Source organism: Macaca thibetana, chromosome 14 (assembly GCF_024542745.1).
Source record: "Macaca thibetana thibetana isolate TM-01 chromosome 14, ASM2454274v1, whole genome shotgun sequence".
In the NCBI taxonomy this organism is placed as follows: domain Eukaryota; kingdom Metazoa; phylum Chordata; class Mammalia; order Primates; family Cercopithecidae; genus Macaca; species Macaca thibetana.
In genome coordinates, this window is record NC_065591.1 from 113,178,207 (window position 1) to 113,205,347 (window position 27,141).

Consider the following 27,141-nt stretch of genomic DNA (forward strand, 5'->3'; position numbering starts at 1 on the left):
ATCAGCTGGTATTTAAACTTCTGACTTAATTCTAAGTAATATAGTTTTCACAGAAAGGTCCCAGGTCATATTCTATCATTCAGTCTACCTCAGGCAGAACCTGATGAAGATGCTACTGCTGATGGCTTGGTTGTTTCTCTTCATTCTTCAAGCCCAGATTCCCCTGTCCAAAGAGCCAGACTCTTTGAGCTGGAAGGGACCTTGGCATCATTTAGCCTGGGAAAATTGCTATGTTACAGGTAATCTAGACTCAAAAATAGATTCAAACTGTGGGCCACAGGGCTTATAGGGTAGTCTTACTGGTGCAGTTGACTTCTGTGTAGTTTCAAGGAAGGGCAGAAGTTGATGGGAAGTTGGGGTAGGGAGGATGTTTAGCAAAGGAAATGTGCAAACACCACATGTTCTAAGACATAGGAATATAGAGTGGCTAAAAGTTTGCGTTTCAGGAGGCAAGTAGTTAGAGGTAATGGTAAATAGGGGAAGAATTTCAGAAAAGAAAAATAAACAGATTCAAGAAAGCTTTTTGGTAACCTAAGTTTCCATATCTACGTGGAGTTCTCCAAAATAGAAGATGAATGCAGGTTTTGCCTTTTCCAAAATACATGATTAGTTCAGCATTACATATCAAGCATCACACCAAAGTCTTAAAATCTGAGGGCTTTTTTTTTTTTTTTTGCTTAATCTGAACTCCCAATTCGAAGCATCCACAATATCTCTGACAAGCATTAGTCTAGCTTAAATACTTCCAGTGCCAAAGCATAATACTAGAAGAAGCAACTCATTTCATCCCTTTAATTTATTTTTATTCGAAGCATAATTACATATGGTAAAATGCACAGACCTTAAGTGTATAATCTGATTAAAACTTAATTGTTTAATCAAAATGTGAAAATTGCCATCACCCAAAAAATTTTCCCATGCTCCTTTCCTGTGGCCCACCCTCCCTCTACCTTCTCACAGGCAACGACTATTCTGATTTCTACTTCCATAGATGAGTTTTTCCTGTTGCTAGACTTCACATAAGTGGAGTCATTCATTGTGTGTACTCTTTTCTGTGTCTGGTGCTTCTCATTTAACATAATGTTGTTGAGATTCATCTATGTTGTTGTATGCATTAATAGTTTGTTCCTTTTAATTGTGGGGTAATATCTCACAGTATGAAAAATCTCATGTTATCTCTTTAGTCTATTGATAGACACTGGCATTGTTTCCAAAGTCTGGCTTTTAGAAATAAAGCCACAGCCGGGCGTGGTGGCTCATGCCTGTAATCCCAGCACTTTGGGAGGCCAAGGTGGGCGGATCACAAGGTCAGGAGTTCGAGACCAGCCTGGCCAATATGGCAAAACCCCATCGCTACTAAAAATACAAAAATTAGCCGGGTGTGGTGGCACATGCCTGTAGTCCAGCTACTCGGGAGGCTGAAGCACAAGAACTGCTTGAACCCAGGAGGTGGATGTTGCAGTGAGCCGAGATGGCGCCACTGCACTCCAGCCTGGACGACAGAGTGAGACTCTGTTTCAACAACAACAACAAAATAAATAAAGCCACAAAGAATATTCTTATCCAACTTTTTTTGTAGACATAAAATTTCATTTCTTTTGGAATTTTTAGATCACACGATAGGTGAATATTTATGAGAAAATATCAGTTTTCCAAATGGCTCTACCATTTTATACTTTCGCTGGCCATGCATAAAACATCCTGCTGCTTCACAGCCTCTCTAACATTTGGTACTGCTAAAATTTTTAAATTTTAACCATTCTGGTGGGTGTGTAGTGGTATCCCGTTGCATTTTCAATCTGCACTTCCCTGACGACCAACAATGCTAAGCATCTTTTTTATGTTCTCAGTGGCCATGCACACATTCTCTTTAATGAGGTGTTTATCTAAGTCTTTTGCCTGTTTAAAAAAATTGATTGTCTTTTTATTATTGATTTGTAAGAGTCCTTTGCACATTCTGTTTACGAGTCCTTTGGCACCATGGAGAAAACTTCCACTTTGGAGCCAGATACCCAAGGGGTTTGAATCTTGGATCTGTCTGTGTATCTTCTATGAGTAACTCAATGTCTCTGATCTTCAGCAGCTTTGTCAGTAAAATAAAAATAATTCTCACCATACGGGATTGCTTTGAGAATCTGAGAGAGCACAAATACAGCACCGAGTTCAGATCCAATCCTGGCACATAACAGGCACTTACAATAACATGTAAAGATGGCGATATTAATATAAATGTTTAAAGATAATGGCTGAGTTGGCCTTCTGCTAAATCTCCTCTATTCTAAGTTAAATATCTCATTTCTTCAACTTTTGCATAAAATATGATTTCCAGACATTGCTGCCACAAGTTATATTTGAATTTTTTAAAACTCAGTAAGACAAGGGCATTGGCCAGTCAGAATGGACACAGGCCATGGGACTGGATGAGAGTCTAGGAGGCCCGTAGCAGACCAGACATTAATTAATATTTTAGTTATTGGATCCTCAGGGAAATTCACAGTGTTCTGGGTGGGGAGGCATGGTGCCTGGGACAATGGGATTTGGTAGTGCTCAGGAGCTTGCCAGGGCTCAGAAAAAGGTACCTCAGGGTGGGTACGGTGGCTCATGCCTGTAATCTCAGCACTTTGGGAGGCCAGGGCAGGTAGATCACTTGAGGTCAGGAGTTCGAGACCAGCCTGGCCAACATGGAGAAACCCTCTCTCTACTAAAAGTATAAGAATTAGCTGGGCATGATGGTACATGGTCTGTAATTCCAGCTACTTGGGAGGCTGAAGCAAGAGAATCACTTGTACCCAGGAGGCGAGGTTACAGCGAGCCGAGAGTATGCCACTGCACTCCAGCCTGGGTGACAGAGTGAGACCCTGTCTCTAAATAAATAAATAAACAAAAAACTCCAGAGGGCCAGAGGATGGCATGCAGAGACTCGGAACTGAAGAAGATGGGAAAGCCCCACCAGCAGCCTCAGAAACAAGTTCTCTCTGACTTTCTCTTGCCCTCCTGTCTCTTGTCCCGCTTTCTCTCCTGACTCCTAGAAACCGGAATTCCTCTTTCCCAAGATGGGTCATAGAAACTAGAATTTCTTTCTCCCAAAGCAAGCCATGAGCCTGGAAAGATCACGCTCTCCCTTAATACTTCTTTCTTGAAGACCTTCATTCAAGAGGGGACCCGTTCCATACTCAGGAGGAAGGAGGTCAAGAATAATCTGAACAGACCAAGGCCTAATGGGCCAGTAGACCTTGGGAGGGTAGTCGGACTTGGACCCTGCAGGCCAGTGGCCCTTGGGAAGTTAGCTGGGCTGGGGCCAAGTGGCCCAGAGGCTCTTGGGAAAATGGTTGGATTTGAGCCCTGGAGGCCAGCAGACTTTTGGAAGGTAGCTGGGTTTGATGCCAATGTGCCAGAAGACTGAGAGAAGGCAGATGAACCCACTCCCCGGGAAGGGAATTGGCATTTACCCCCATGGGGCTGCCTCGCCTTGAGAAATGAGCTGAATTAGGGCCTATGGGGCCAGGACCCCTTAACATGGGAGATGGATTTGGCCATGGAAGGCCAGTTCCCCAAGAGCCAGGACCCGAGTTTGGGCCCACGGGGCCAGGTACTCTTGCCATGGAGGGGGCTTGTGCCCATGTTTCCAGAAGCCTGTGAGAAAGAAGCTGAATTTGCTCCTAAAAGACCTGCTGCTCTTAGAATGGGGGCAAGATCGAGGCCTTGAGGTCCAGCCATTCTTAAGACCAGATCCTGTGCCCAAGAGGCCACCTGCTCTGGCAGCTAGATTAGGGCTCAGGCCCAGACCACTTGGTCTTGGGTTGGGCCCAAGGCCTGGGCCTGGAAACACGCCTGACCTGGGGGCAGGGTTTGTCTCTAAAAAGCCTGATCTCAGATTGGGGTTTTGTCCCGGGCCCAGGCCAACCGGCCTAGGATTGGGAGGACCATTCCCAGAGGTCAACAGAACACCTGCTTTCATGTTAGGTCCAGATCCAGGGACCATGGGACCACCACTTCTGGGGTCAGGACCTGCTCCCAGGAGACCACCTGCCCTTAGATTGGACATAGGACCTGGTCCTGGAAGACTCCCTAACCTAGGGTTAGACAGAGGCCCTGTGCCTGGCAGAGCCCCTGTCCTAGGCTTTAGGGTGGGTCCTGGGCCTGGGCCTGGCCCCAAGAGGCCACCAGGCCTTGGGAAAGAAACTGCACCTGTGCCAGTGGGATTGATCCCTTTTGGAAAAGAAGCCATACTTGGGTCACGAGCACCAGCTGGGAAAGCTGCTGGATTTGAAGTCAAGGAGCCTCATGAAGCTGGAAAAGGAGATGGAGAACCACTGATTTGTAATTGGGTACATGGATGCTTAGAATAAGGCCTCTATTTCCCAGCATCCCTTGCAGGTAGCTGTGATCATGAAACTAAGTTCTGGCAAATGAGATGTGAGCAGAAGTGATGTGTATGCACTGGCTTGTGCCCTTTCTCCTTCCCACTGGATGACTTGAGGATGTTCTGGTGAGCCATTGTGGATCATACAGACAAAGGAGGCACCCTGGGATGGCACAGAATTGAGACAGAAGGAGCCTGAACTACCGACAGCTGCATGGAGTTACAGCAGAGACACCAGCTAATGTGTGGGAGAAATACACTTTTGTCTTGTGTAAGCCACCATCATTTGGGTCTTTGTGGCATGCAGCTAAAGTTTTATCCTAAGTAATCCACTGATCCTAAAAACCTGTGTGCCACTACCCCTACTCTTACCCTGGTTTTCCAACAGGAGCACTTAGTAACATATTGAAATTGAGCTAGATAAGTTTATTCATGCCCAATCATTAGTTATTTTTGATTGATAGAGTAGCTGCCAAGTTGGAGCACATAAGGTTTAGTTACTCCTCCACAACCTCACTGCCAGATTTTAATGATAGCAAACCTTGCACAAGATTCTGCTATACAGGCAGATGTTTATTAAGGAAATATGTATTAGCAACAAGGCATAGGAAGTTTCTCAGCAATCTTTTAGGTGCTTTCATTGCACCTTACTTGAATGTGCTTTACTAGATGTAGATGCAACATTCCAGAGTCGGCATTCAGTTAAACTTATGATTGGTAACAAGCAACTAGAATCCTTAAACACAAGGACACAGGAAGAGCTAGGGATTAAGACTCAGCTGGGACTGGGCGCAGTGGCTCACACTTGTAATCCCAGCACTTTGGAAAGCCAAGGTAGGTGGACTGTTTGAGGTCAAGAGTTCGCGACCAGCCTGGGCAACACGATGAAACCCTGTCTCTACTAAAAATATAAAAACTAGCTGGGCATGGTGGTGCACACCTGTGGTCCCAGCTACTCAGGAGGCTGAGGCAGGAGAATCGCTTGAACCTGGGAGGCAGAGGTTGCAGTGAGCTGGGATTGTGCCACTGTACTCCAGCCTGGACAACAGAGTGAGGCTATGTCTCTTTTTTTTTTGAGAGGGAGTCTCGCTCTGTCGCCCAGGCTGGAGTGCAGTGGCGTGATCTTGGCTCACTGCAAGCTCCGCCTCCCGCATTCACGCCATTCTCCTGCCTCAGCCTCCAGAATAGCTGGGACTACAGGCGCCCGCCACCACGCCCAGCTAATTTTTTGTATTTTTAGTAGATACAGGGTTTCACCTTGTTAGCCAGGATGGTCTTGATCTCCTGACCTCATGATCCGCCTGCTCGGCCTCCCAAAGTGCTGGGATTACAGGTGTGAGCCACCGTGCCCAGCCAAGGCTCTGTCTCAAAAAAAAAAAAAAAAAAAAAAAAAAAAAAAAAGACTCAATTGGCATCTCTGAGGCTAGAGGACAAGAAGACATGGGATGGAATAGTGTGTCTATAAAATGTTTTTGACAAGCCATATGTCTTGAATACTTCTGACTCTACTAATGAGAGCCTGTTTCTAATACTTACTAATCTAACAAGCTACTAGTGAAAATTCATTCTCCACATTTGTTATGCTAATTAGTAAAAGATCACTTGTATTGATTGAGATTTAGAGCTACCCTGAGCTAGCGTTGGACTTTCTAGTGCTGGCTGACCACCCTTGAGGCATGAATTCCTGGTTAGGACAAACGACTGCCCTAGGTTGCTGCCCAAACACGGCCATATCTGGCTGTCTACAGTGGCATATCTGAAATAAATTCTCACAATGCCATGTTAAACAGACAGGAACCTAAGGCATGAATATTCCCACTGGAGGAAAAGCCATGGTTTTATACCACTCTCCTGTTCCATCGATGTTGGAAGCTTTTCCTTATTCATAGTTGCTATATTGTCTGTAGTAGATTTTAAATACTTCACTATAAACCGAGTCATGTATATGTGTATACATTAACTTTAATCCATGCTGGGGGTGTACAGTTCACATTTGAAGGGACTTCACCAGAAATCCATGCTCTAAATGTGATCGGCACTTGAAGCATCCTGGTCAGGAATTCAGGCTTTTCAGGGAGCTGCGCTGAGAACATCACGTACATGTGATTCAGAAGGTGTATTAATTAGCATAAGGGATATTAATTATTTTTCATTGGTGAAATTAGTGCTGCTCAAGAAACATAGCTGGAGCGGGCTTGCTTGGACAAGATGTAAGAATCCAGGAGACCCAGCAGGCTGATTCCTCCTCCAGAGCTGTTGAATTCATCTGGTCTTTTGTCTCTCCACTTAAAGGGAAACTGTTCCCTGATTTGACCAGGAGTTTGGTGGATCCTGGCCTCAGAATACCGCTACATCTGTTTGGGGTCTAGGTTTTCCTTGTAAGGGTTTTAGGGGTGCCTTGAGGCTTCTGGTACAGGCTGTGTGATGGCCTCTAACCTGCTTGCTAAGAAATGTGTGTGTCTGTGTGTGTGTGTGTGTGAGAGAGAGAGAAACATGGTTTAATTTATAAAAACTAATCTCAGTTTTTATAGCAACATATCACCTAGTAGCGAGGTTGAAGGGACATGTACAAACCTGAATAAAAACCCAACAATTGCTGAATGGCCAAATTGACTTACCAACAATACCTAACCCGAGCTTCCCTTAATAACAGTAGGCATCATTCGCTGAACAAGTTTTATGTGCCAGGAGTTCTTTCTAAACCATTGACATGTATAATCTCAATTAATCCTTTAAACCTGCAGATGTAGGTAATTCATATTTACCTACGGATGAAGCAACTTAGGCTCTGAGAAGGTGCCTGAGCAGATCCAGCTGGTCTGTGGCAGAGCCGGATATAAACCCAGGTGAGTGGGCTCCTGACGTCACGCCTCTAGTACTTTGCACTGCACATGGATGCAGGTTAAGCCCATTTCAATCTCTCGTTCCATTTTAGGTGATTAAATGATCTGGGCAAGATTAAATTATGAGGTGGGAGAGGGGCGGAAGGGTGGACAGGATCTAACTTCAGTGGGCAGGATAAAAAAATGAGGACACAGTGGGTGTCCCCCTGCTGGGAGGCATCCAAGACAGATGGGGGAGCAGGAACCACACTCCATGGTTGGCAGACTGTAAAGTCTTCCATGGCGTCATTATCACAGAATAGCAGCCTTTTAGAATTAAGAATAGTCTTAATTTGCGCTGTGTTGGGTTTTTCATTTACATAATGTTAGATTTCAAAGAAGATTCATACACAAAACTCACTGCTAATTTAGCACTGAAGCTTCTGTGGAAATAACCATTGAAAAGGAACGAATTTTTCACTCACCTCTTTGCTTAGGTGGTTGGGCAGTTTGAAAATTTGCCTCTGAGCAGGTCTGTTGGTACGATCCAAACTCTAATCGCTGTTTCAATAATTTATTTGGTGTGGAGGATTTAATGTAATTTGTTTAAGGGCTCTGAGAAAATGTATTCTTTTATGTGGAGCCTCATTAAAAGCACTTGCAGTTTTGAGTCTGGTGGGAATGATGATTTTAACAGGTGTTAAATCAGCTGATGACACCACGTAAAATTTCCAGGGTGATGGATTTAGAGAAGGCGCACAGTGACAGGTATGATCTGTCGCACCCTCTGGGAGATGATATGCATGATACATAGGTCCTCCCACTTCTCCTGAGCTATAGCAGGAGACGGGCGAAAGTGGCATTTGGAACACGTGTTGTGGCTCTGGTGAAACAGATGCTGGAAGAAGCGCTTCTCAGAACCCCTGGCTGCATGGCCTCCACAGATCCCTGCACTGCTGTGCTGAAAGGGACTAGCTGGGCGCTCACACCTCAGCTTCTGCTGTCCCCACAGCTCTCCTTTGGTGTCTCTCTCCATTGGCCTTCCCAGCCTCCCATAGCAGGCACCAACCCACCTGTTTGTTCCCACACCCTACCTTGCTGCCACTCTATCCTGAAACCTTTCCTCCTTCTCCTCGGATGCTGAAAATAACTTCCTGCTTCCTCCCGGAACCAGAGCACTTTAGCCTTCTCCGCTTGTCCTGTCCCAACTACCACACACACACCTGAAACCACGGCTCAAAATGTCTTATTCTCCAGAGAGTTTGCCCATCACCCTCCCCAAAGCGAGTACTCATCTTTCCCCCCACCCCAAGACAGAATTCTTTTTGTATTTACATACTTCTGCTAGTTTCATGTTTATCTTTCTTCTCTTTCTTCAAGCTCCTTGCAGTTAGTGGCTGTGTCCTTTATAGACATTTGAGCCTATTACTGGGCAGATGATGACTAGGACATGCATAAAAATACGTTGCAGGGAAAAGACTCCTTTTTTGCTCGGGCTGGCTCTCCCGGTGCTGACAGGCCCTCAGAGGTCTCTCTGCCATTCTTTGGAGTGAAAGCTAGAATGGAAAATTCAGACTCCCCAGAGCATTGATTGAAAATTGTTCCTCCTTCCAGAACCAACTGCCGCAGGGTATGAGGAACGGGGGTGGAGGTAATTCCCTCTCACCACTCGCTTCACGTTCATTTCTATTCTGTAGGATCTAGTCTGCCTCTGTTAAGTACAAGACAGGGGAACAGACTCCAAGACATCATTACTATTTAGAAAAGGAGGTAAGCACTAAAATGGTTGCTCTAATGGAAGGCAGAACATGATCAACATCTCAAAAGAAACCTAAAGCAAGTTTCAGGGCCTCCATGGGTGGTTGGGGGAAATCCAGGAAGAGGTCAAGAAGTGGCCTTTTAGTTAGTGAATAAACAAGGCCAGAGGGAGAACATTTTGATCTGTTCTGATTGGAAAAGGTGTGTGGGAGATCCTAGGTTTCTGTTAGAATGTATCCAAGAGAAGGCCAGGCATGGTGGCTCATGCCTGTAATCCCAGCACTTTGGTAGGCCAAGGTGGGCAGATAACATGAGGTCGGGAGTTTGAGACCAGCCTGGGCAACATGGTGAAACCCCATCTCTATTAAAAATACAAAAATCAGCCAGGTGTGATGGCACATACCTATAATCCCAGCTACTCAGGAGGCTGAGGCAGGAGAAGCATTTGAACTCAGGGGGTAGATGTTGCAGTGAGCCGAGATCACACTATTGCACTCCAGCCTGGGTGACAGAAACTCTGTCTTAAGAAAAAAAAAGGAAAAGGAATGTATCCAGGAGAGGTAGGCCAAAAAGCTAGTCTGACTGTCTGCTTTCCCTGTCTTGCTGGCCCTCTGAGAGTGCAGAGGCATCTGCTGAAATAAAACATCACATTTCAATTATGTTGTGTCCAAGCTGACTGGTCACATCTCTAGGCTCATCTGTGCCTAGTGCATGCATCCCCACTGAATGTACTGCAAAGGCCTCAAGGGAAGAAGATACAGGCCTTAATATGTAATTACACAGGGATTTTCAAAGAATCTTCAGCTTAAGTTCCTCTCATTCACTTCAAACCCAGGAGGGGGAGTCCTACTCCTCTATATTCCCAGGGAAAGAGGTAATTTCCTGGGGACCCTCAGCCACCCATTGTCTTATGTCAGGAGGTTTGTCCTTGGGTCTACATAATTATGCAAAACTTCTAGGTTCCCACTTCACACACTTTGTGAGAAAGGTCTAAATGCTTTCCTGTTATAGAAGTTCAGGAAGTTGATTTACTCAGGGATGAAAGACCAGACAAGGGTAAACAGTGGAACCAAAACTTGAGGGCTTTTTTTTTTTGGAGATAGGGTCTCTCTGTCACCCAGGATGGAGTGCAGTGGTGTGATCTCAGCTCACTGCAGCCTTGACCTTCTGGGCTCAAGTGATCCTCCCCACTCAGTCTCCTAAGTAGCTGGGACTACAGGCATGTGCCACTGTGCCTGGCTTATTTTTCTATTTTTTGTAGAAGTGGGGCTTCGACACATTGCCCAGGCCGGTCTCGAACTCCTGGGTTCAAACGATCCTCCCGCCTCAGCCTCCGTAAGTGCTGAGATTAAGGGCATAGGTCACTGTGCCCGTCTGAGGGCACCTTCTAAAACTCGTGCTCTTTCACAGGGTTTGGAACACATTGGAAACCAAATCCCTCGCTAAATTCATCTCCTAGAAAAGTACAGAAAACAGGACTGGACTTGTGAGCTTTGTAACTGTAACATTATTGCTAACTTGTCCCAATCAGGGCCTGAGGGTCAAGCAGATATAGCATCTCACCTAGGCTAGGTACCTGGGAAGGGAGACAGCGCTGGTAAAGCAGGGCTGAGCTGTGAAGGAGGTGAGACCTAGAGCCACTCCCTTTCCTTCTTTCTGTCCTAGTTCCTGCTGTTCCACTATACCCAGGACTTGAAATTCCAGCTCTTCTCTTCCTAAGGGAGGTATCAGATGTGGCAGAAAAAGAGAGGCTGGGTTCAAATTTATCCCTTACTAACAGTAAGTTAGCAAGCCTGTTTAACTTTAGGCAAAGCAAGTCGTCTTCCTTTCTGAATTTCAGCGCTTAAGGTCTGTAAAATGGGGGTGACAATAATTCTTGCTTTGGCCCACTTCAAAGGGTTGCTGCAGGATGGAATGAGATAGATAATGCTGTTATAATGTTATGCAAATGTAGATCACTGCTATGCAAAATAAGTTACTGCTATTTCCAGAAACTCCTCTTTGGATTTAATTTAATCAAGAGTGAGAATATAAGTTACTTATTCTATGCTCTGGGTGCATTTGTATTTTAAACCTCATCAATTATCTTGGACATTTTCCTAACTGAAGTAGATTTTGGCAACAGCAGAAGGAGTTATTTCTTTGGGGGCAGGCGGGTATTGCTATTTTGCCTGAGCTGGTGAGGTAAATGGTAGTTATTTGGCCAAAGTAACATGGAAGAGGGAACAATGTTTACTATCCTAAGGGCAGGGAAGTCGCTTTTCTGTTTTAATGACTCTGGTCTGGTTGTGTGACTCAGAGAGGCCTGCTTTGGGGGAAAAAATGAGGTGGGAAGCAGATGGTGGTAAGAAAAGATCTGAGATTCAACGATATTGGCCCCTTAACCAACCACTGCCACCGGGACAAAGGGGGTGTCACTGCTCACCTTCATTTAAATACATGCACCCTATAAATATTGAGTGCCACCATGTGCCAAGAGTAAGCTGGGCACTGGGCATATAGACATGAATGAGATAGACTGGTTTTGCCATTCTGCTGCTTGTAGATTAAGAGGAAGATGGAGATTAAGCAAGTGACCAGAGAGGAAGTATCAAAGGCTACAGGGGACTAGAGCCTTGGAGTGAGGGCTATAACCTAGCCTAGGTGCCTAAGGAGGCTGCTCTGAAACCTGAAGGATGAATAGAAGTTGGCCAGCCAGGAGGTGAGCATGTGAGAAGGCCACAGGATGAGAAAGAACAGAAAGAAGTCAAATTAGGCTTTGGGGAGTTTCTTCCTCTTCGTGGCTGTCCTTGCTGCTATTTTAAACGGGACTCCATCTGGATAAAAATGTGGGACACTGTGACCTCTGTGTGTGACCCCTGGTCCTCTACCTCCATCTCCAGTGGCCTGGGATGGGCAGAAAGACAGAGGAGGGCAGTTTAAAGTCTGACAACAGGCTTAAGACTGTTTCATACACAGCTGTGAGTCTATCATGGCATTTCCATGCATGTTTTCATCATGATGCTGGGCAGCATCCGAGCAAGGCCATGCAAGCTGGGACAGAGGGCGATGGGGTACTGCCCTCCATCCTGCACTCCAACTTTGTTGTTACTTCAGAGGGATAGAGGAAGTGGTAGCTTGTTTACAACCCAGAGCTGGTTTTGAAGCTGAGAGGAACACCTCACTCATATTGCACAATTCAGCTCTAACTCCTGTCCTGGGTGACCTTGTCTGTGACTGCTCCTATCTCACGACCCAGTTTGGGAGTGGTCAGGGCTGAAAGGTGTCTTTTCATTTAACTTATGAAGAAATCAATGTCCAGAGAGGCAAGATGATCAAGACAAAAAAAAAAAATCATATAATAATTTGGTTGCAAAGCCAGGACTAGAATCTATGTCTCTAATGCCACCTGCATGCACTATTTCTCTCTGGAGGCCTTCACACAAATTTGCACAGCTATTTCATATACTTACCTCATCTGATACTCTCAGCAGTCCTGTGAGATTTGTAGGGATTAAGATCCCTATTTTACAGATGAGAAAACTGAAGCTCTGAGGAGGTTTGGCCAAGTCCCCATAGCTAGAAAGTCAACCTTCTGACCTGAAATTCAGCATGTCTTCCACTGTGCCCTGTAGTTGTGCAGCAGGCACAGTCTTGGGGGGTTGCTGATTATCCACCTGAGGATGGTTTGGAATGTAGATAATGATTAGATAGGAGGGCTTGCAAGGAGTACATTAACCATGTTTGAATATTCTTACCAATTCTCCAGCATCCAAGTTGCAAATCAACATCAAAATGAGCAAGTAGCTGGCCCAGCCCTACTAGTCCTTCTCTGCAAGGGGCCATCTGAACCTTAAGCCAGCAGTTTGTGTGGGCAAACAGATCCCCATCTTCAAATCCACACTTAGGAGACTCCTGTCTGTGTTTTCTGCTGGGACTCTGACACTTGCTCTTGTAGAGAAGGTTCTCGTTAAATATATGTTGGAAAACCCCCAATAATTGACTCATCTACAGGATGTTCTCACTTTAGCCATATTCCCTTCGTTTTCCTTTGAGGGCTAAATGGGAGTAGAGGTACCTTTGCTGCTGGTCTTGAGAGACCATGGGGTTGTCTATTCCTGGTAAGGTGATGCTGACCACACAGAGCTGATCTAGATGAGGGGTGGGAGGTGACAGTGGTTCAGTGGCTTTCTTGGAGGATGCATGATTGTTTGAATTACTATTTTTAATTGACATATATTTGTGTATAATAAATATATATGTTATATATATATGAGTTAGAGCTGAATTGCACAATATGAGCAAGGCGTTCCTCTCAGCTTCAAAACCAGCTCTGGGTTGTAAACAAGCTACCACTTCCTCCATCCCTCTGAAACACCATCAAAGTTGGGGTGCAGGATGAAGGCACCCCAATAATATCACACTGGGCACAGTGTGATATTTTGATACCTGTATACGATGTATAATGAACAAAGCACGGTAGTTAACATAGAGAATGCATGATTTGCTTGGTGGGGAGAACTGGGTGGTTCTGTAATTATGTTGAGATGGACAGAAAGACATCATCTGACTTGGGGAGAAAATCGGGTGTGGGAGGAGGTGGGAGAGTGCAGAATCTGAGGCAGAGGTCTCCAGCAAGTCTGGCATGGGGTAGGGTGGGCTGGTTGAATGCTGGCTTCAGGGAGATGAGGCAAGCTGGCCTGCCTCTGGCAGGTTGTCAGTGGTAATCCTGGGTAGAGGAGGGGGCTTTGGTAAGCTGACTGAAAAGCACTAGAGTGGGCGGGCGTAGGAATCAGGCTACCGTGGCTTGTTGGAGATGAGGAACATTGTTGGAAAACTGAACTGACCATCCCGTCCTTCCCCTGAACAGCAGCTTGTATGCAACTATAGGGGTAGTCTCCCTTTCAGCCCTGCTTGCTGTGTCTTTATTCTTATCAAAAACCAGGATCTGAGTCCAGAGGGCAGTGAAACATAAAATGAAATAGGAAAGGTTGCAGTAGTACATAGACCTCGGCTGCTCCCACTAACCTGCAAAAAAAAATATTTTCCTTGGGCGTACCTTAGCAGTTCCATGGCAGAAGTTTTATCTCCTGAGGTTCACAGAGTTTGGCTCTTCAAGCTGAATGTAGGGTTAATCTAAAGTGTGTCCTCCCTCCTCTGTGGGTGTTTGCCTAGCTCCTGGCTGTGGGTTGAAGGGACTGGTAAATGTGTCTATTTTCCTGCTGAGGCAGGGTGGCTCAGTGCTTGGTCACCTTGGAGGGATCATAAGCAAGCCGCCGCTGGGGCCCTGTGCCACGCACAGGTATTCATGCATGCGTGCAAGCACACCCTGTATAGCTGTGTAATAATTGTCCAGGTGTGGCGCATTCTTTGTCAGATGTACCCTTGGTTTTACTGCCTCTGTGCAGAATGTTCATTTGCTGTGCTTCAGGCGGGGGCACGTAGCTTGATAAAGGGTGGTTTTTGCTGTGGCCCCTGCAAATACGTTTTGGTGGCCAGAGTAGATGAAAAACTGAGTTTCCCACTGGAGCGGGTTCATCTGGACTCTGACTTGTTGGTTGCGTTCTAGGAGCTAATTCTGTGGCTCTGGGCTCTCCCATGGAGGTGGGGATGAGGCCGGGGCCGGGGGGAGGTGGTCTTGTGACGGGACTGAGGGCTGTGCACTCAGAAAAGTGGCCACGGTTTAGGACGACCTCGACACGACCCTGTATAGGAGGCAATTAACTCCAGAGAAAACGAGCGAGCCCCGCGCAACTCTTCATTCCAGCAGGGAGAACAAGGAGGTGTGCCCGCCAGGGAAGGGGACGCACCCTCCTCGGCGCTTGCTGCCTTAACTTCCCCATCCCCGCGCCAGGGAGGGGCCGGAGTCGCCGCCGAGGCCGCCGAGCGCAGAAAGTGCGCGAAGGGGACGCGCTGCGAGCCTCACACGTGACGGCGCCGCGCCGAACCGAGCGGGACCTGGCGCCAGCGGCGGCGGGCGCAGCGGGGTGGCCCGGAGCGGCGCGGGCGGCCTGGAGCCCCGGGAGCGGCGCGCGCGGCCCCGGCCCAGCGGCTCTCCTGGCCTCGCGCTGCACATTCTCTCCTGGCGGCGGCGCCACCTGCAGTAGCGTTCGCCCGAACATGGCGACACGGAGCAGCAGGAGGGAGTCGCGACTCCCGTTCCTATTCACCCTGGTCGCGCTGCTGCCGCCCGGAGCTCTCTGCGAAGTCTGGACGCAGAGGCTGCACGGCGGCCGCGCGCCCTTGCCCCAGGACCGGGGCTTCCTCGTGGTGCAGGGCGACCCGCGCGAGCTGCGGCTGTGGGCGCGCGGGGATGCCAGGGGGGCGAGCCGCGCGGACGAGAAGCCGCTCCGGAGGAAACGGAGCGCTGCCCTGCAGCCCGAGCCCATCAAGGTGTACGGACAGGTGAGCAGTTTTGCAACCCGCCTCCCTCCAGTTTTTTCCTCTCCCTGCACTTCCTCACCCCTGCATCCATCCGTTGCAGTCGCTTCCTAGGTGCAGGCACCACTGGGGACTTCCCGGCTTGCATTTGTTTTTTTCCTTCACGAGTACAACCGTCAGCACTTGAATCGCATTGATCTTTCCTTCTTCCTGTCGATTTAGTAAACGTATTCCAGGTACCTCGCCGGGTGCAGTGCGTATTACCCCAGGGTGTGTGCAGAACGCTGTAGTTTCCGGCAGGTATAGGAGGGGTGCAGCTTCATTTTACATCTGGATAAAAAACGGGCTTTCTTTAGTGTACCATCAGTTGGCAGTGGAGGCGAGCACCCTGCAGTTGCGGTACACTTACACAGAACAGCACGAGGTGGGGGTTTCCACACTTAGCATTATTAGCACAATAAGGTGGGCGAACCTGAAAGCTTGTCGACTGTCTCTGTACAGTCAGACAAGAGGTGTGTGTGCGTGTATAAGGGCTGAATTTTTAATTTCTGATTTTTGCCTAGGGTATGAGATGCTCTCCATTCCTTCTTCCCACCCTTCAAGATACTGACTCTCCTACCCCCTTCAAGATAACTTTATTTTGGAGAGGCATACCCCTCATGGCACTTGGAGATTTGAAATGACTGCAGGAAATTTGGTGGGCATTATTATTTTATAAGTGATTTATTTCTATCCAGGCAATGGGTTTATTAGATCATAAGTAACGTGAATTTCACTTTTATGGTCAGACTTACTGCGAGGAATTGCAGATGGAGTTTGTAGGTTAGGATCAGCACTGGCAAAATTAATTTGACCGTGTTATTGCCTCATGAGATTCCCAGTTCTGCAGTTAAGATTGACATCAGCAAAAGTGTAAAGTCGGGAGGGGAGAAAAAGTAGGACCAGAGGAGGTGGTAAATACACTTGTTTTCTAGAGTCAAATTGTTTCTTTTAAAGTAGAAATTATTAATAAAAGATTACCCTGAGTTCTGCCTTTTCTCACTAATTTCACTTTAGCCATTTCTTCAGGAAATATATAGAGTTAAATGTTCAACCCTGGGATCCAGGACGAACCTTATAAACATATCACCCTATTGTGTCATTTTGTTGGTGAAGAAACTGAAGCATGGAACGGTGAAGTGACTAGTCCAAGGTCATACCGGGAAGGTGGCCTGCTCTCTAGTTTTTGTCTGCATTGTCTCAGTGACCTTTGCTTGATTGCAGTCACCCTGTCTTTATGCAGTGCTGCTTAAATACCTCTTTCCTGAAATAAAATAGATCTGGTATAAAGGGGGAAAGGATGGTGGGGACTGGGTGGGTGCATTAGACTTCCCTCCACTATTGGCCCCGGGCAAGAATGTGTGCCACAGGCTGCAGGAACCTGCGTGCTCAGTTCCTCTTGGGCCCAGATCCTTGTCCCCCGTCCCCACCCCATATGACAAATATATGTATTAACAAAAAGAAGTCATCAAGGTCCTTGCTCTCAACAGCGACAACAGCATGGGGCTGATGGAGGGTGGGAGGAGGAGGAGGAGTGGCCTGCTTGTTCATTGGGCCTCCCCAGTCAGCCCAGCTCTGCTGTGCTCTTGAATCAGCATTCTGGGAACTGGGAGTTGGGGGCTGGTGGGAGGCAATCCCTGCCAGTGCTCAGGTCCCCTGAAGCTGTAGTTTAGGTTGAGGAAAAAGCTTTCTGGTTTCAAAAATATGCGTACAGGTGCCATTTCTTTCTTGGGTTTGGTTTGTGAAAAGCTCCAGGGGATGTGGGGCAAGTTGGACATGAACTCTGTTCTCATTGGGAGTGACTTCCAAACCCTGGGCTTTTGAGTTTCTGGGCCAGCCAGATTGAGTTTGGTTCAGCTGAAGGATGGAGAAGTAGCAGTCGAGCTCATAATGAGGAATTCCTAACCAGAGGGTGAGGATGCAAGGGTGAGATTTTTCTTTTCTGTGGCTGCCTTCCTATGCCATTGTTGCCTCTTGCTCTGAGGTTAATAAGAAGTGGAATTAATTGGAATCTGTAAGGATTTGAGTCAGATAAAAGGAAGAACTTCCCCGTACTGGGCTTTCTGCCACAAGTTCTGTCTGGTGCAGACACTTCAGAGTGCAAGCACAGGTTGGTGACTGAAGGGATTTGAGGTGCCCTTCTTGGAACCCTGGAGTAACTGACATCTACTTGGAATGATCTTTCTAGCAAGGATGACCATTGCCTCTGTGTTTCCCTGGGGCAGACCTGGTTTCTAAGTTGTCTCTGGTGGTTATGAATAGCACCCCCTTCACTCTCAAAAGTGTCAAGATGTGACAATAAGTTATATGGTCCTACTTTTAGCCTTAAGCCAAGTTCCACTTTATACTCACCGCTTTCCCCTTCAACTTAGGTTTAAACCTAAGGAATGGTGATGTTTTCCAACAGTACTGCTTGACTTGAATGTGGGTCTATGGAGGTGCAGTGGGGTGGGGAATAGAATTTCATTCCTGCTTTTAGGAAATGTACAATTTAAGGAGGAGAACAAGCAGATGCAGACACAGGCATGTCAGTGTACCAGGACGGGAACCAGGAAACATGGTCACAAGAAACCAGCCACAACTCTACAATGGTGTGATAACGGGCTGTGACATGCAGCGCATGGGAGATGGAGCGATAGGGGATGGTGGGCTCAGACACTGTCCAGCTTCTTGCCCTCTGACCTTTGAGTGAGGTTAAGAGGACACTGGCAGTACAGAGCAGGGCTGGAAGCAGAGGCTGCCTGAAGGAAGCAGGCCTAGAGGCAATGTTAAGGCCACCAGCTTCAGGGGGAAGAGAAGGGAAGGCTTTCTCAGGGGAATACTTGCATCTGAGAAAGAGCCATGTGCTGGAGTCAAAGTCGGTCCTTTTTCCTCTGTTTTGCTAACCTCTTGGGTAAACTAGGCTTGGTTATTTTGACCATTTTCCTCCTCAGTTTCTCTAGGGTGGGGAGATTGGCTTCTGCCATGATTAGTTAAAGGCACATTTATGAACTGAAATGTGGTTGTAGTGGTGAAAATAATTTGCTGGCAGATATCAGGACTTTTCTGCCCATGTTCAAGGCTCACGCCTGTAATCCCAGCACTGTGGGAGGCCGAGGCGGGTGGATCACCTGAGATCAGGAGTTCGAGACCAGCCTGGCCAACATGGGGAAACCCCGTCTCTACTAAAATTACAAAAATTCACTGGGCGTGGTGGCGGGCACCTGTAGTCCTGGCTACTCAAGAAGCTGAGGCAGGAGAATCGCTTGAACCTGGGAGGCGGAGGTTGCAGTGAGCCGAGATCATGCCATTGCACTCCAGCCTGGGCGACAGAGCGAGACTCCATCAAAAAAAAAAAAAAAAAAAAAAAAAAAAAGGCAAAGTTTAGAAGTTGAGCCCTTCTTAAAAAGGCCAAGTCCAAGAAGAGAGATTCCCTGATTTATGCCACACTGAATTTCCTCCTGATTTCAAGTAAGCTCTGTCTCTCTGCACCATCATGCCTGCTTTTTCCTCTGCCTGAAATGGTCTTCCCCGACTCTCGTCCTTGCCTGGAAAGCGCTTATTCCATTCTTTAACATCCAAGGAATACCTCTTGGTATTCTCAGGCTACGGTGGGAAGAGTTTCTTCTGAGCTTGGATGCAGCACTTGCTGCCTTGTGTTAGAATTGCTCCACTGTCTCATTTTCCTATTTGCTCCTTAAGGGCATAGATCAAGTTCTCTTGTGTTTCCCTGGCACTTGGGAGGCCCTTAATGAGTATTTGTGGACCAGCAGCGCACCTGGAAGAAGAGAGGCCTGGAGGGTAGGAAGCAAATTCACATTATATAAAATGTATTTATAAGGAGGAATGCAGTGAACCACACATGGATAGTGAAAATGAGTTGGCTTATTCGGTAGTGAGGATGCAAGTGGCATGGCCTACAGATAGTGGAGTCCCGATTTTCCTGTGCTATCTGGGAGTTATTTTGAATGAAGAGCTTGGATTCTATTTTACAGAATCCTCCCTTTTAGGGCTATCATTCTGGTTTATGCTAATGGTATTGTTTTGGGGAAAAATCCTTTGGAATGAAGCACAAAGCCTAACAGGATTTACAGGTTTATTTTCCTTCCAACAAGCTCTCTCTTCATAATTCCTACATTTTAGAGGTCGGGGAGTATTCAGTGTCCTGATTTGAGACTGAAAATAAAGTGTCTATTACAGCACAAGGCCCTGGGACAAAGGGCCTCCTTTGGGGGTGGAATACCATTTAGCTTTAGATCTCTTTTGAGTAGATTCTTCCATGATACACTTGCTTGGGAAAGAATTGGCCGGTTGATTCTGAAGTTTGGATGTTTGACCTGTATGCTTCCAGAATAAGATGAGAAGGCAAAGAATTTGCTGTTTCAGGTTGGCTTCTACGTAGCTGAAGAGTTGCTTTGGGCCTTGGGTTGGCTCAATAAGGGCTGTGACCTTGAAAAACTCTTCCTGGTTCCACTTGGCATCTTTTCTTAGGGAGCTCTGTGCCCAGTCTCTGGCCACTTTTAGTTCATAAATAGCTTGCGTGGTTAGAGGCACAGAAGGTGGAGGCTTTGAGAGGTGGAAGGAATGGAGGAAAGGGGTTGGTGAGAAGAGTAAGGAGGTGGAATTTCAAGGGATGAAATAAAAAGCTATCTGATTAGGTAATGCACATTTACAAAACAAAATTTGTACAAAAGAGTATGTAGTGACAAGTAAATTTCCTTCCCTCTTGTGCCCCCTGTTCACCCAGATCTCCTTCCCAGGTGGCATCCGTTGTTATCAATCTTTTTGTATATCTTTCCAGAAATAGTCTCTGCATGTACAACATGTATGTACACAAAATTTGAAACTTGAATTATAAGTGGCTTCCTGTTATCTGTAGTCCCTGGTATCCTGAATAATGAGATTAACTTTAGCTCTAAATTATATTTGTGATATTATGATGGTGAATTGTTAGAAAATTACCTGAAGTGTCATAATATAAAATAGATAATTACTTTTTTCCCAGGCCAGGTGAGAAAAACGTCATTCTCCTTTCACTTCAAGGGTTCTTGCAGAGCAGGAGAGCAGCCTGATGTAGCCCTCTTATAACTTGCAGAGATGCTGGAGCACAGTTCCCTTGAGATGTGGAGTCCAGGCTTGTAAGAGCATCAGAATACAGTGATCATGGATCTTGGTTTTAATTTGTGTTCTTTCCGAGAATATTTTCTCTATGTTCTGTAAAATGAAGTTAGTGGTATGCTTCATAAATTGCTTTGAGACTGGGGATCCACAAGGCAGATCCTTATAGCAACGAACATCCCAAGGCAAAAGGTGGATGTTGTAGGAACATTTCATTGTCAGATTTTGGTCTTTTCCTCCTTAGAGATGACAGCTGTCTTTGTAGTGTCATTGTTGAATCCCAGGACACAGAGAGATGGAGCCAGCTTTGTTCCACCCACTGTAATGGAGGGACACAGGGGACAGTCTTATCATAATCTGGAGAGCAGATAATCCAAAAAATAATCTATTTGCTTTTGCTATGTATTTATTTAGTCTTTTTTAAAAAGCATTCATTTACCTTCCTAGTTAAGTTTTGCTTAGGTGAATATTAAAATGAGTTTGCATTCTCTGATCTATTGATAAGGGAAATGGCTGGCATAAATGTGTTCAGGGAGAGGCAATTTGGAGTTTAGAATTTTTGACAATAATTCAGATGCAGATAATTGAGAGTTGATAAAAATGTATTAAATGTGTTAAATGCATAAAAATGTATTAAAACCGGGGGCATTACATTGACCTTTCCTCCATTTATTTGGGTTTAAATAAATGTGATGGAAAGTAAAAGAGAGCTCACTCCATTTTTGGTTTGAATATTCAGGGATTAGTATTTCTCCAGAGGTGGCCTGGGCTGTGGGGTTGAGACATTCTCTTTGTTGATGAATGTGGGACCTTCTATGCATTTTCTAGGTATGCCAGACTCTGTTGGCAGATGGTATAGTCAGTCTAGCCACGTACATGCAAAAATCAATTTCCCTCAATTTAAAATGGACCACAGTTAATTTCGACCTAATTTATTGGTTTATCGACCTGTGAACCCTGGGCCTTTGAAGAAGTGGCATGGGCGGCCTTCAAGTACTGAAGTGGCTGATGAAGCTAAAAACCAGACAAGGCAGGATGGGCTCCTGAGCAAGATCAAGATTTGGGTTTCCTCCTATGTTATTGTGAGTTGCTCAGTTTTTAAAAACCGTAACATGACTAATGCTTTGTGCATTTTATGGTGAGTTCCATAAAAATAGGACTGCATAACGATCACAAGTACAATAGTGTGTTAAAAAGTAATTACAAAGTTCTGTTATCCACTGGGTTTATTATAACGGTAACATCCGTGGCCATAGCACTGCTACCAGCCAAGAGCTGGAAGATCCTATCTTCCTGGTTGCATCCTGGACCCTCCGATGTGGCACTGTTCCATAGATCTTTCTGTGAGAATGATGTTCTCTATCTGTGCTGTTCACCACGTTCAGTAGTCAGATCTGGCCATTGAGCAGGTGAAATGTGGCAAGTGTGACTGAAGATTTGAAGTGTCTTTCATTTAATTTTAATGAATTTAAAGTTGAAATAGCCACATGTGGCTCTTGGCTACTGTATAGACAGCACGAGCTTTGACGAGGCCCCTTCTTCCCACCTGTAGGCAACCTCTGCTTCACCCAAGAGAGAAGTTCCTGCAAAGACCTGCTCGTGTAGGCATCGCAAACAGGGTAATAAAAGCAAGAGTGGAGGGCTCGGGTCTAGACCCCAGGTGTTGGTGGCTGCTGACTGCCAAGTTGAGTGTCAGGAGACAGTGGCCCTTCTTTCCTAGGTAGGAACTTACCAGGGGACCGTGGAGGGCCAAGTGGGTCCAGTGATTGACTCTAGGGCATGCCTCTGCACAGTTGCCTCCTTCCGTCAGTCACTTAGTCAATGAAGGCTGGCTATTCACAGGGTGAACCAGGTCTCCTGGCTTCACTTCTCATCTGGCCTTATGCAAACACTGCCCTTGTGTTGGGCTTCGCTCAGGTGGAGTGCAGACCCTGCACGTTCTGTTTAGCAATGAAAGATGTAAATAGTGCCTTAACAGTGGGGCCATCTCCCTGCCCTGCCCTTTGCTTCCTGTGCTCTTGTTGACTTACCTTGATGTAGCTGGGTCTGTCTGTCTTCCCTTCAACCCTCCAGATTGGCATGAAGACAAACACTACAGGCGTGTGGTCTTCATCTTTGCATAAAAACCTCCCCCTCTTCTTGGCTGACCTTTTAACTTAGCGTGCCATTGCTGCTGCTGCTGCTGCTGCCGCAGGCTCTTAGCTTGGAGAATCAGGACCCTTCACAATGATTTATCTCCAGTCCCCTGAATTAGATTCAAAACACAGCTACGAATTCTCAGAAAGGCAGGCTGATGTGATTATATCCCAAATCTGAGTGGCTGACAAGGGCAATAAAAAGATGTACCTATATCAAATGCATTTGTGCCTTGTAGAGACCGATGTGTTGTTTATCATGTCCCCCCCTTTTTGGGGAGTTTTTAAATGAAGAAGGTCACTGATGTGACCTCTATTATTTAAAGAGAGACTAGCCTGTTGGGTAGAAACCCTGGGCTAGGGTGAATCTTATGTGAAATAAATGTGGGCATGAATCAATGGGTGGGCCCTCAGTTGGGATTTTAATATTTTAGGGTTACTGAGATGATTTCCTTCTGACTTTGGTGGGCTGGTGAGCTGAGGCATAGTGTCATGATTTTTTTTTTTTTTTTTGGAGACAGAGTCTTGCTCCGTCACCCATGCTGGAGTGCAGTGGCTCTATCTTGGCTCACTGCAACCTCTGCCTCCCGGGTTCAAGTGATTCTTGTGCCTCAGCCTCCTGAGTAGCTGGGATCACAGGTGCGTGCCACCACGCCTGGCTAATTTTTTTGTATTTTTAGTAGACACGGGGTTTCACCATATTGGCCAGGCTGGTTTCGAACTCTTGATCTTGTGATCTACCTGCCTCAGCCTCCCAAAGCGCTGGGATTACAGGTGTGAGCCACCATGCCTGGCCTTGATGAAATTTTTAACTCTTAGGAAGCCTCTGTGCCCAGAGGCATTGAAAAGGCTGGTATGAGCTGGTTGAGCCTGGAGGGCCCTGGGTTAAGAGCTACCTGGGGAGAAAGGCTAGCTTGGAAACTGTGGCTGGGAAGACTTTAATAGGTACCTGTGAGATAGCAAGCTATAGGGTTAGGGTCCCAGATAGTTAAGGACCCCTTTTCTCTATTAGCCCAGGAGACACATGCGAGACAGATCCACGTGTCTCTGCCCCAGGGACTTGGGAAGAAAGGCCAGTGCTGGCTGCCCAGGGATCTCAGCCAAGGAGCCCGAGATGGCAGGGAGTGAGGACACAGCAGAATGGGGTGAGTGTCCTGTGAAACCGGGAGTATTTGGAAGGACTTGCATGTTTTAAATCTGTGCTCAGTTAATTGAGTAACCTGAGACTCTGTACCTATGACTTACCTCATCTTTGTATATTTCGTTCCCTGAAATTCTCTCACTGAGTGGTTAAAAAAAAATCTGCAGCTAACTGTGCACGTGGTTTGCTGAATTTGGCAAGGTGTGCTGTTGGTGGTGGTGGTGATGGGTGGGGTGGGGGTGGCGACGGTTACTGCAGAAACAAGGCCTTCAATCTCTAGAGGAGAGAAATGAAGGAGTGGATGTGGAAGTTGGCTAGAGGTGAAAGAGCTATCTAAACAGAGCTGGGGGAGTTTAGCTAGCAGATCAGAGCCTGTGGGACGTCCGCCTGTTGCCTCACCTCCTGGTAGCCCAGAGGGCATCTCATATTACTGAGAAATTGGCAGAGCCATTGGGTTTAATGCACTCCCCCTTCTCCATTAGTCTTGTTTATAGCTTCTCTCACAGGGTGGTGAAGAAGCCACTGGTAGGGTATAGAGGCCTTCAGTTCTGGGTTGTAATGTTTAAATGCTTTTCTCTTGGGGTTAGGAAAGTGCTAGAAAACAGTGTCACCTCTGGGCTGGAGCCTTGGGACCTGGAGGTTGGGTTTCCCCAGGTTTCGGAGTTCGGCTGGGAATCAAGGAGAAAACTGCCTGTGAGTTTCAGTTAGGCGGGAGCTCCTAGTTTGACTCAGGCATGCAGCATTTTGTCATTTTATATATGTCATGGCTTGCTCTTAGGCCTTACGCTAATGTTAATGTTTTATGTGGAGCCGTTTTGTGAGAAATGGCTTATTTTGGTTGAGAGGCATTTGGTAATGAAAAGAAATGATGTTTTAGTGCGTCGGAGTTTATGAAATGACATCCATGGGTTGCATCTCATTTGATTCTTACGACAATCTTGAAAAATGGGGAAGATAAGAATGATTATTCATCTCATTTCAGAGATGAGTATCTTGAGGCTCGAAAAGGTGAAGTGACTTACCCATAGTTAAGACAGGTGGTAAACCGGAGAAATCAAGACTCAAACCAATCTGCTAACTTGTTTCAGATTTACGCGGACACATTTGTCTATCCTAAGTAATCTAGTGAAATTTTTGATCTCAGGCGGGGATCCACAGCTTTTTTGCAGTGCTTTTTTTCTCCACCTTTAAAACCTGGAGATCTCATATAATTCCACTTTCTCCTGGCCACACTGATCTTGTAATTTTTCAAACACAGCAAGTATCAAGGCCCTTCTCATTCCTGGCTTTTGCTCTGCCCTGCCTTAGGTCTGGGTCTCTGTTCTCTGCCTCACTTCTCCATCCCCTTTTCCCTAACACCTCCCTCTTCATCCTTATGGTGTCAGTACATAGGTCAGGTCTTCCGTGAAGCCTCACTGTCTCCTCAACACGAGGTTAGGTCCCCTGTGTAACAACAGTAATTCAATCATCATTCCTGGAATTCATTGTTTAATGCGTGTTTTCCCTACTATAGTCAGAGATGTGAGGCAGGACCTAGAAGCATGTTATTTTTCTTTCTTTTTTATTTTTTGAGACAGGGTCTAGCTCTGTCGCCCAGGCTGCCACTGTTGAGTAGAAACCCTGGGGGAAGATGGCTAGGGTGAATCTTATGTGAAATAAATGTGGGGGTGAATCAATGGGTGGGCCCTCATGCAGTGGCATGATCATAGCTCACTGCAGCCTCGACCTCTTGGGCACAAGCGATCCTCCCACCTCAGATTCCCTAGTAGCTGGGACTACGGGCCTGCGCCACCACGCCTGTCTAATTTTTGTATTTTTTGTAGAGATGGGGTTTTGCCATGTTGCCTAGGCTGGTCTCGAACTCCTGGGCTCGAGGAATCTGCCTGCCTTGGCCTCCCAAAGTGCTGGGATTACAGATGTGAGTCTGCCATTTTACTAACACCTAGTATAGCATCTGGTATATGGTAAGTGCTTGATAAATACTTATTGACTGAACAAGGTGAGAGGCTATTTATAGTGAGCTGCAGAGGGAAAGTCGGGGGTCTGGAACCATCCTGAAGAGCTGTGAGAAATGGCTTTGGGCTCACAGCGGAATCCTCACATAAGGCAAGTCCTGGCTTAGGGTATGCAGTCTGGAGGGGGTGCTTGCTGTGCTCACTCTGACTGTGTTTCCTGCACTGGGGCCCTGTGTTTTAAGGCAGTGAGGACCACCACATTGCCTTAAAGTCTGTCTCTGAGCTTAATCTCATTTGCAAAATGTAGCATTTGGTTTAGATGTTCTCTGAGATTCTTTCTGGCTTTGATATTTTCCTCATTTTTTTTTCTTTTTTTACCAACTGGTAAATTAAGGGGTGATATTATGTTCATGAGAAAGAGAATTTTCCACGGTTTCCTTTTAGTAGGGAGCCTCTCCCAAAACAGCAAAGCACATTCGCTCATTGGCAAAGTGGGTTCACCAGGACAGAGTGGCACACAGAGGTAAACGGTAGATAGGTTCTCCCTGCCAAGGATCAATCAGAAAGGGAACTAAGTTCTCTAAACTGATATTCTAAGGCAGTGAGATTATGATTATCATCCTTTTAGCAAAGAGAAAGAAAAGGGCACGTGTGTATTTTTCTCTGTAGAGTGGTCATGGCTCCAGTGAAGGAGATAGTAGTGAATGCTAAGTTCTAGTCCAAGGTCACTCTCCGTGTTTCCTCATCTGGAAAATGGGCAGCCTGAATTCATCAGCAAAGTAGTTCAGGAGTTCTGTGGGTGAAGCATCTTGAGCAAACTCAAAAGTCAAGTGAGTGAGCTGAGATTCCATGAACTGGGCCTCTCTTCCGGGCATGCTTGTAAACTAGATTTCAGCTCTTCTTCTGAGGTGAGGAGTCCAGGGAGGATAATCAGCTTGCTAAATATAGTGAGAACACAGTCTTGAAAGGGGACAGTGAGAGGCATATCTAGCATTTAGGCCGTGCAAAGGGACGGTTTGGGAAAACCTTATTCTCCTTGGACCTCAGGAGGCTGTCTCTGGCTTCCTCAGTTTTGTCGTATAGTTCGGGGAGTGCCTGGCTCCTTCTGTCCTCACAGTTGAAGGACAGGATATTTGTTTTATGCTACATTGTAGAATTTTAAAAATGCCTCTTTGTATTCCACTGCTAGTGAAGCAGAGAAAGGAATCAGACTGCCTTGTTTGACCTCCTCGTACCGTGTTCTGGGAGGAGGCTGTGTAGGAGTTGTGAGGACTGCAAGCTGTGGGAGTCTAGGACATCCTGATCTTTGGGTCTGACCAATTTGAAAGAGGAGATGTAGAGAAGGGTACCTGTGACCCATTCTATTCAGGGGACCCACCTCCTGCATAAGGCTCAACAACTATGCAGATGTTGGTGGTTTTATAGGAAACTTCTTATCATTGGCTTAGACTTGCAACCCTAATTTTCCCCA

General features: G+C 46.3%; 1 protein-coding gene and 1 pseudogene across 1 annotated transcript in view; one reads left to right on the forward strand and one right to left on the reverse strand.

Annotated features, from left to right (window-relative positions):
- Positions 1 to 3,150: 3,150 nt before the first annotated feature.
- LOC126936540 (decreased expression in renal and prostate cancer protein-like) lies at positions 3,151 to 6,095 on the reverse strand (annotated as a pseudogene).
- Positions 6,096 to 14,918: 8,823 nt separating this feature from the next.
- SORL1 (sortilin related receptor 1) overlaps positions 14,919 to 27,141 on the forward strand; it is a 179,197-nt gene continuing 166,974 nt past the window's right edge. The window contains exon 1 of the mRNA XM_050755570.1: positions 14,919 to 15,327. Within this exon, the coding sequence (XP_050611527.1) occupies positions 15,043 to 15,327 (285 nt within the window). The 5' untranslated portion in view covers positions 14,919 to 15,042. The remainder of the gene's footprint in view (positions 15,328 to 27,141) is intronic.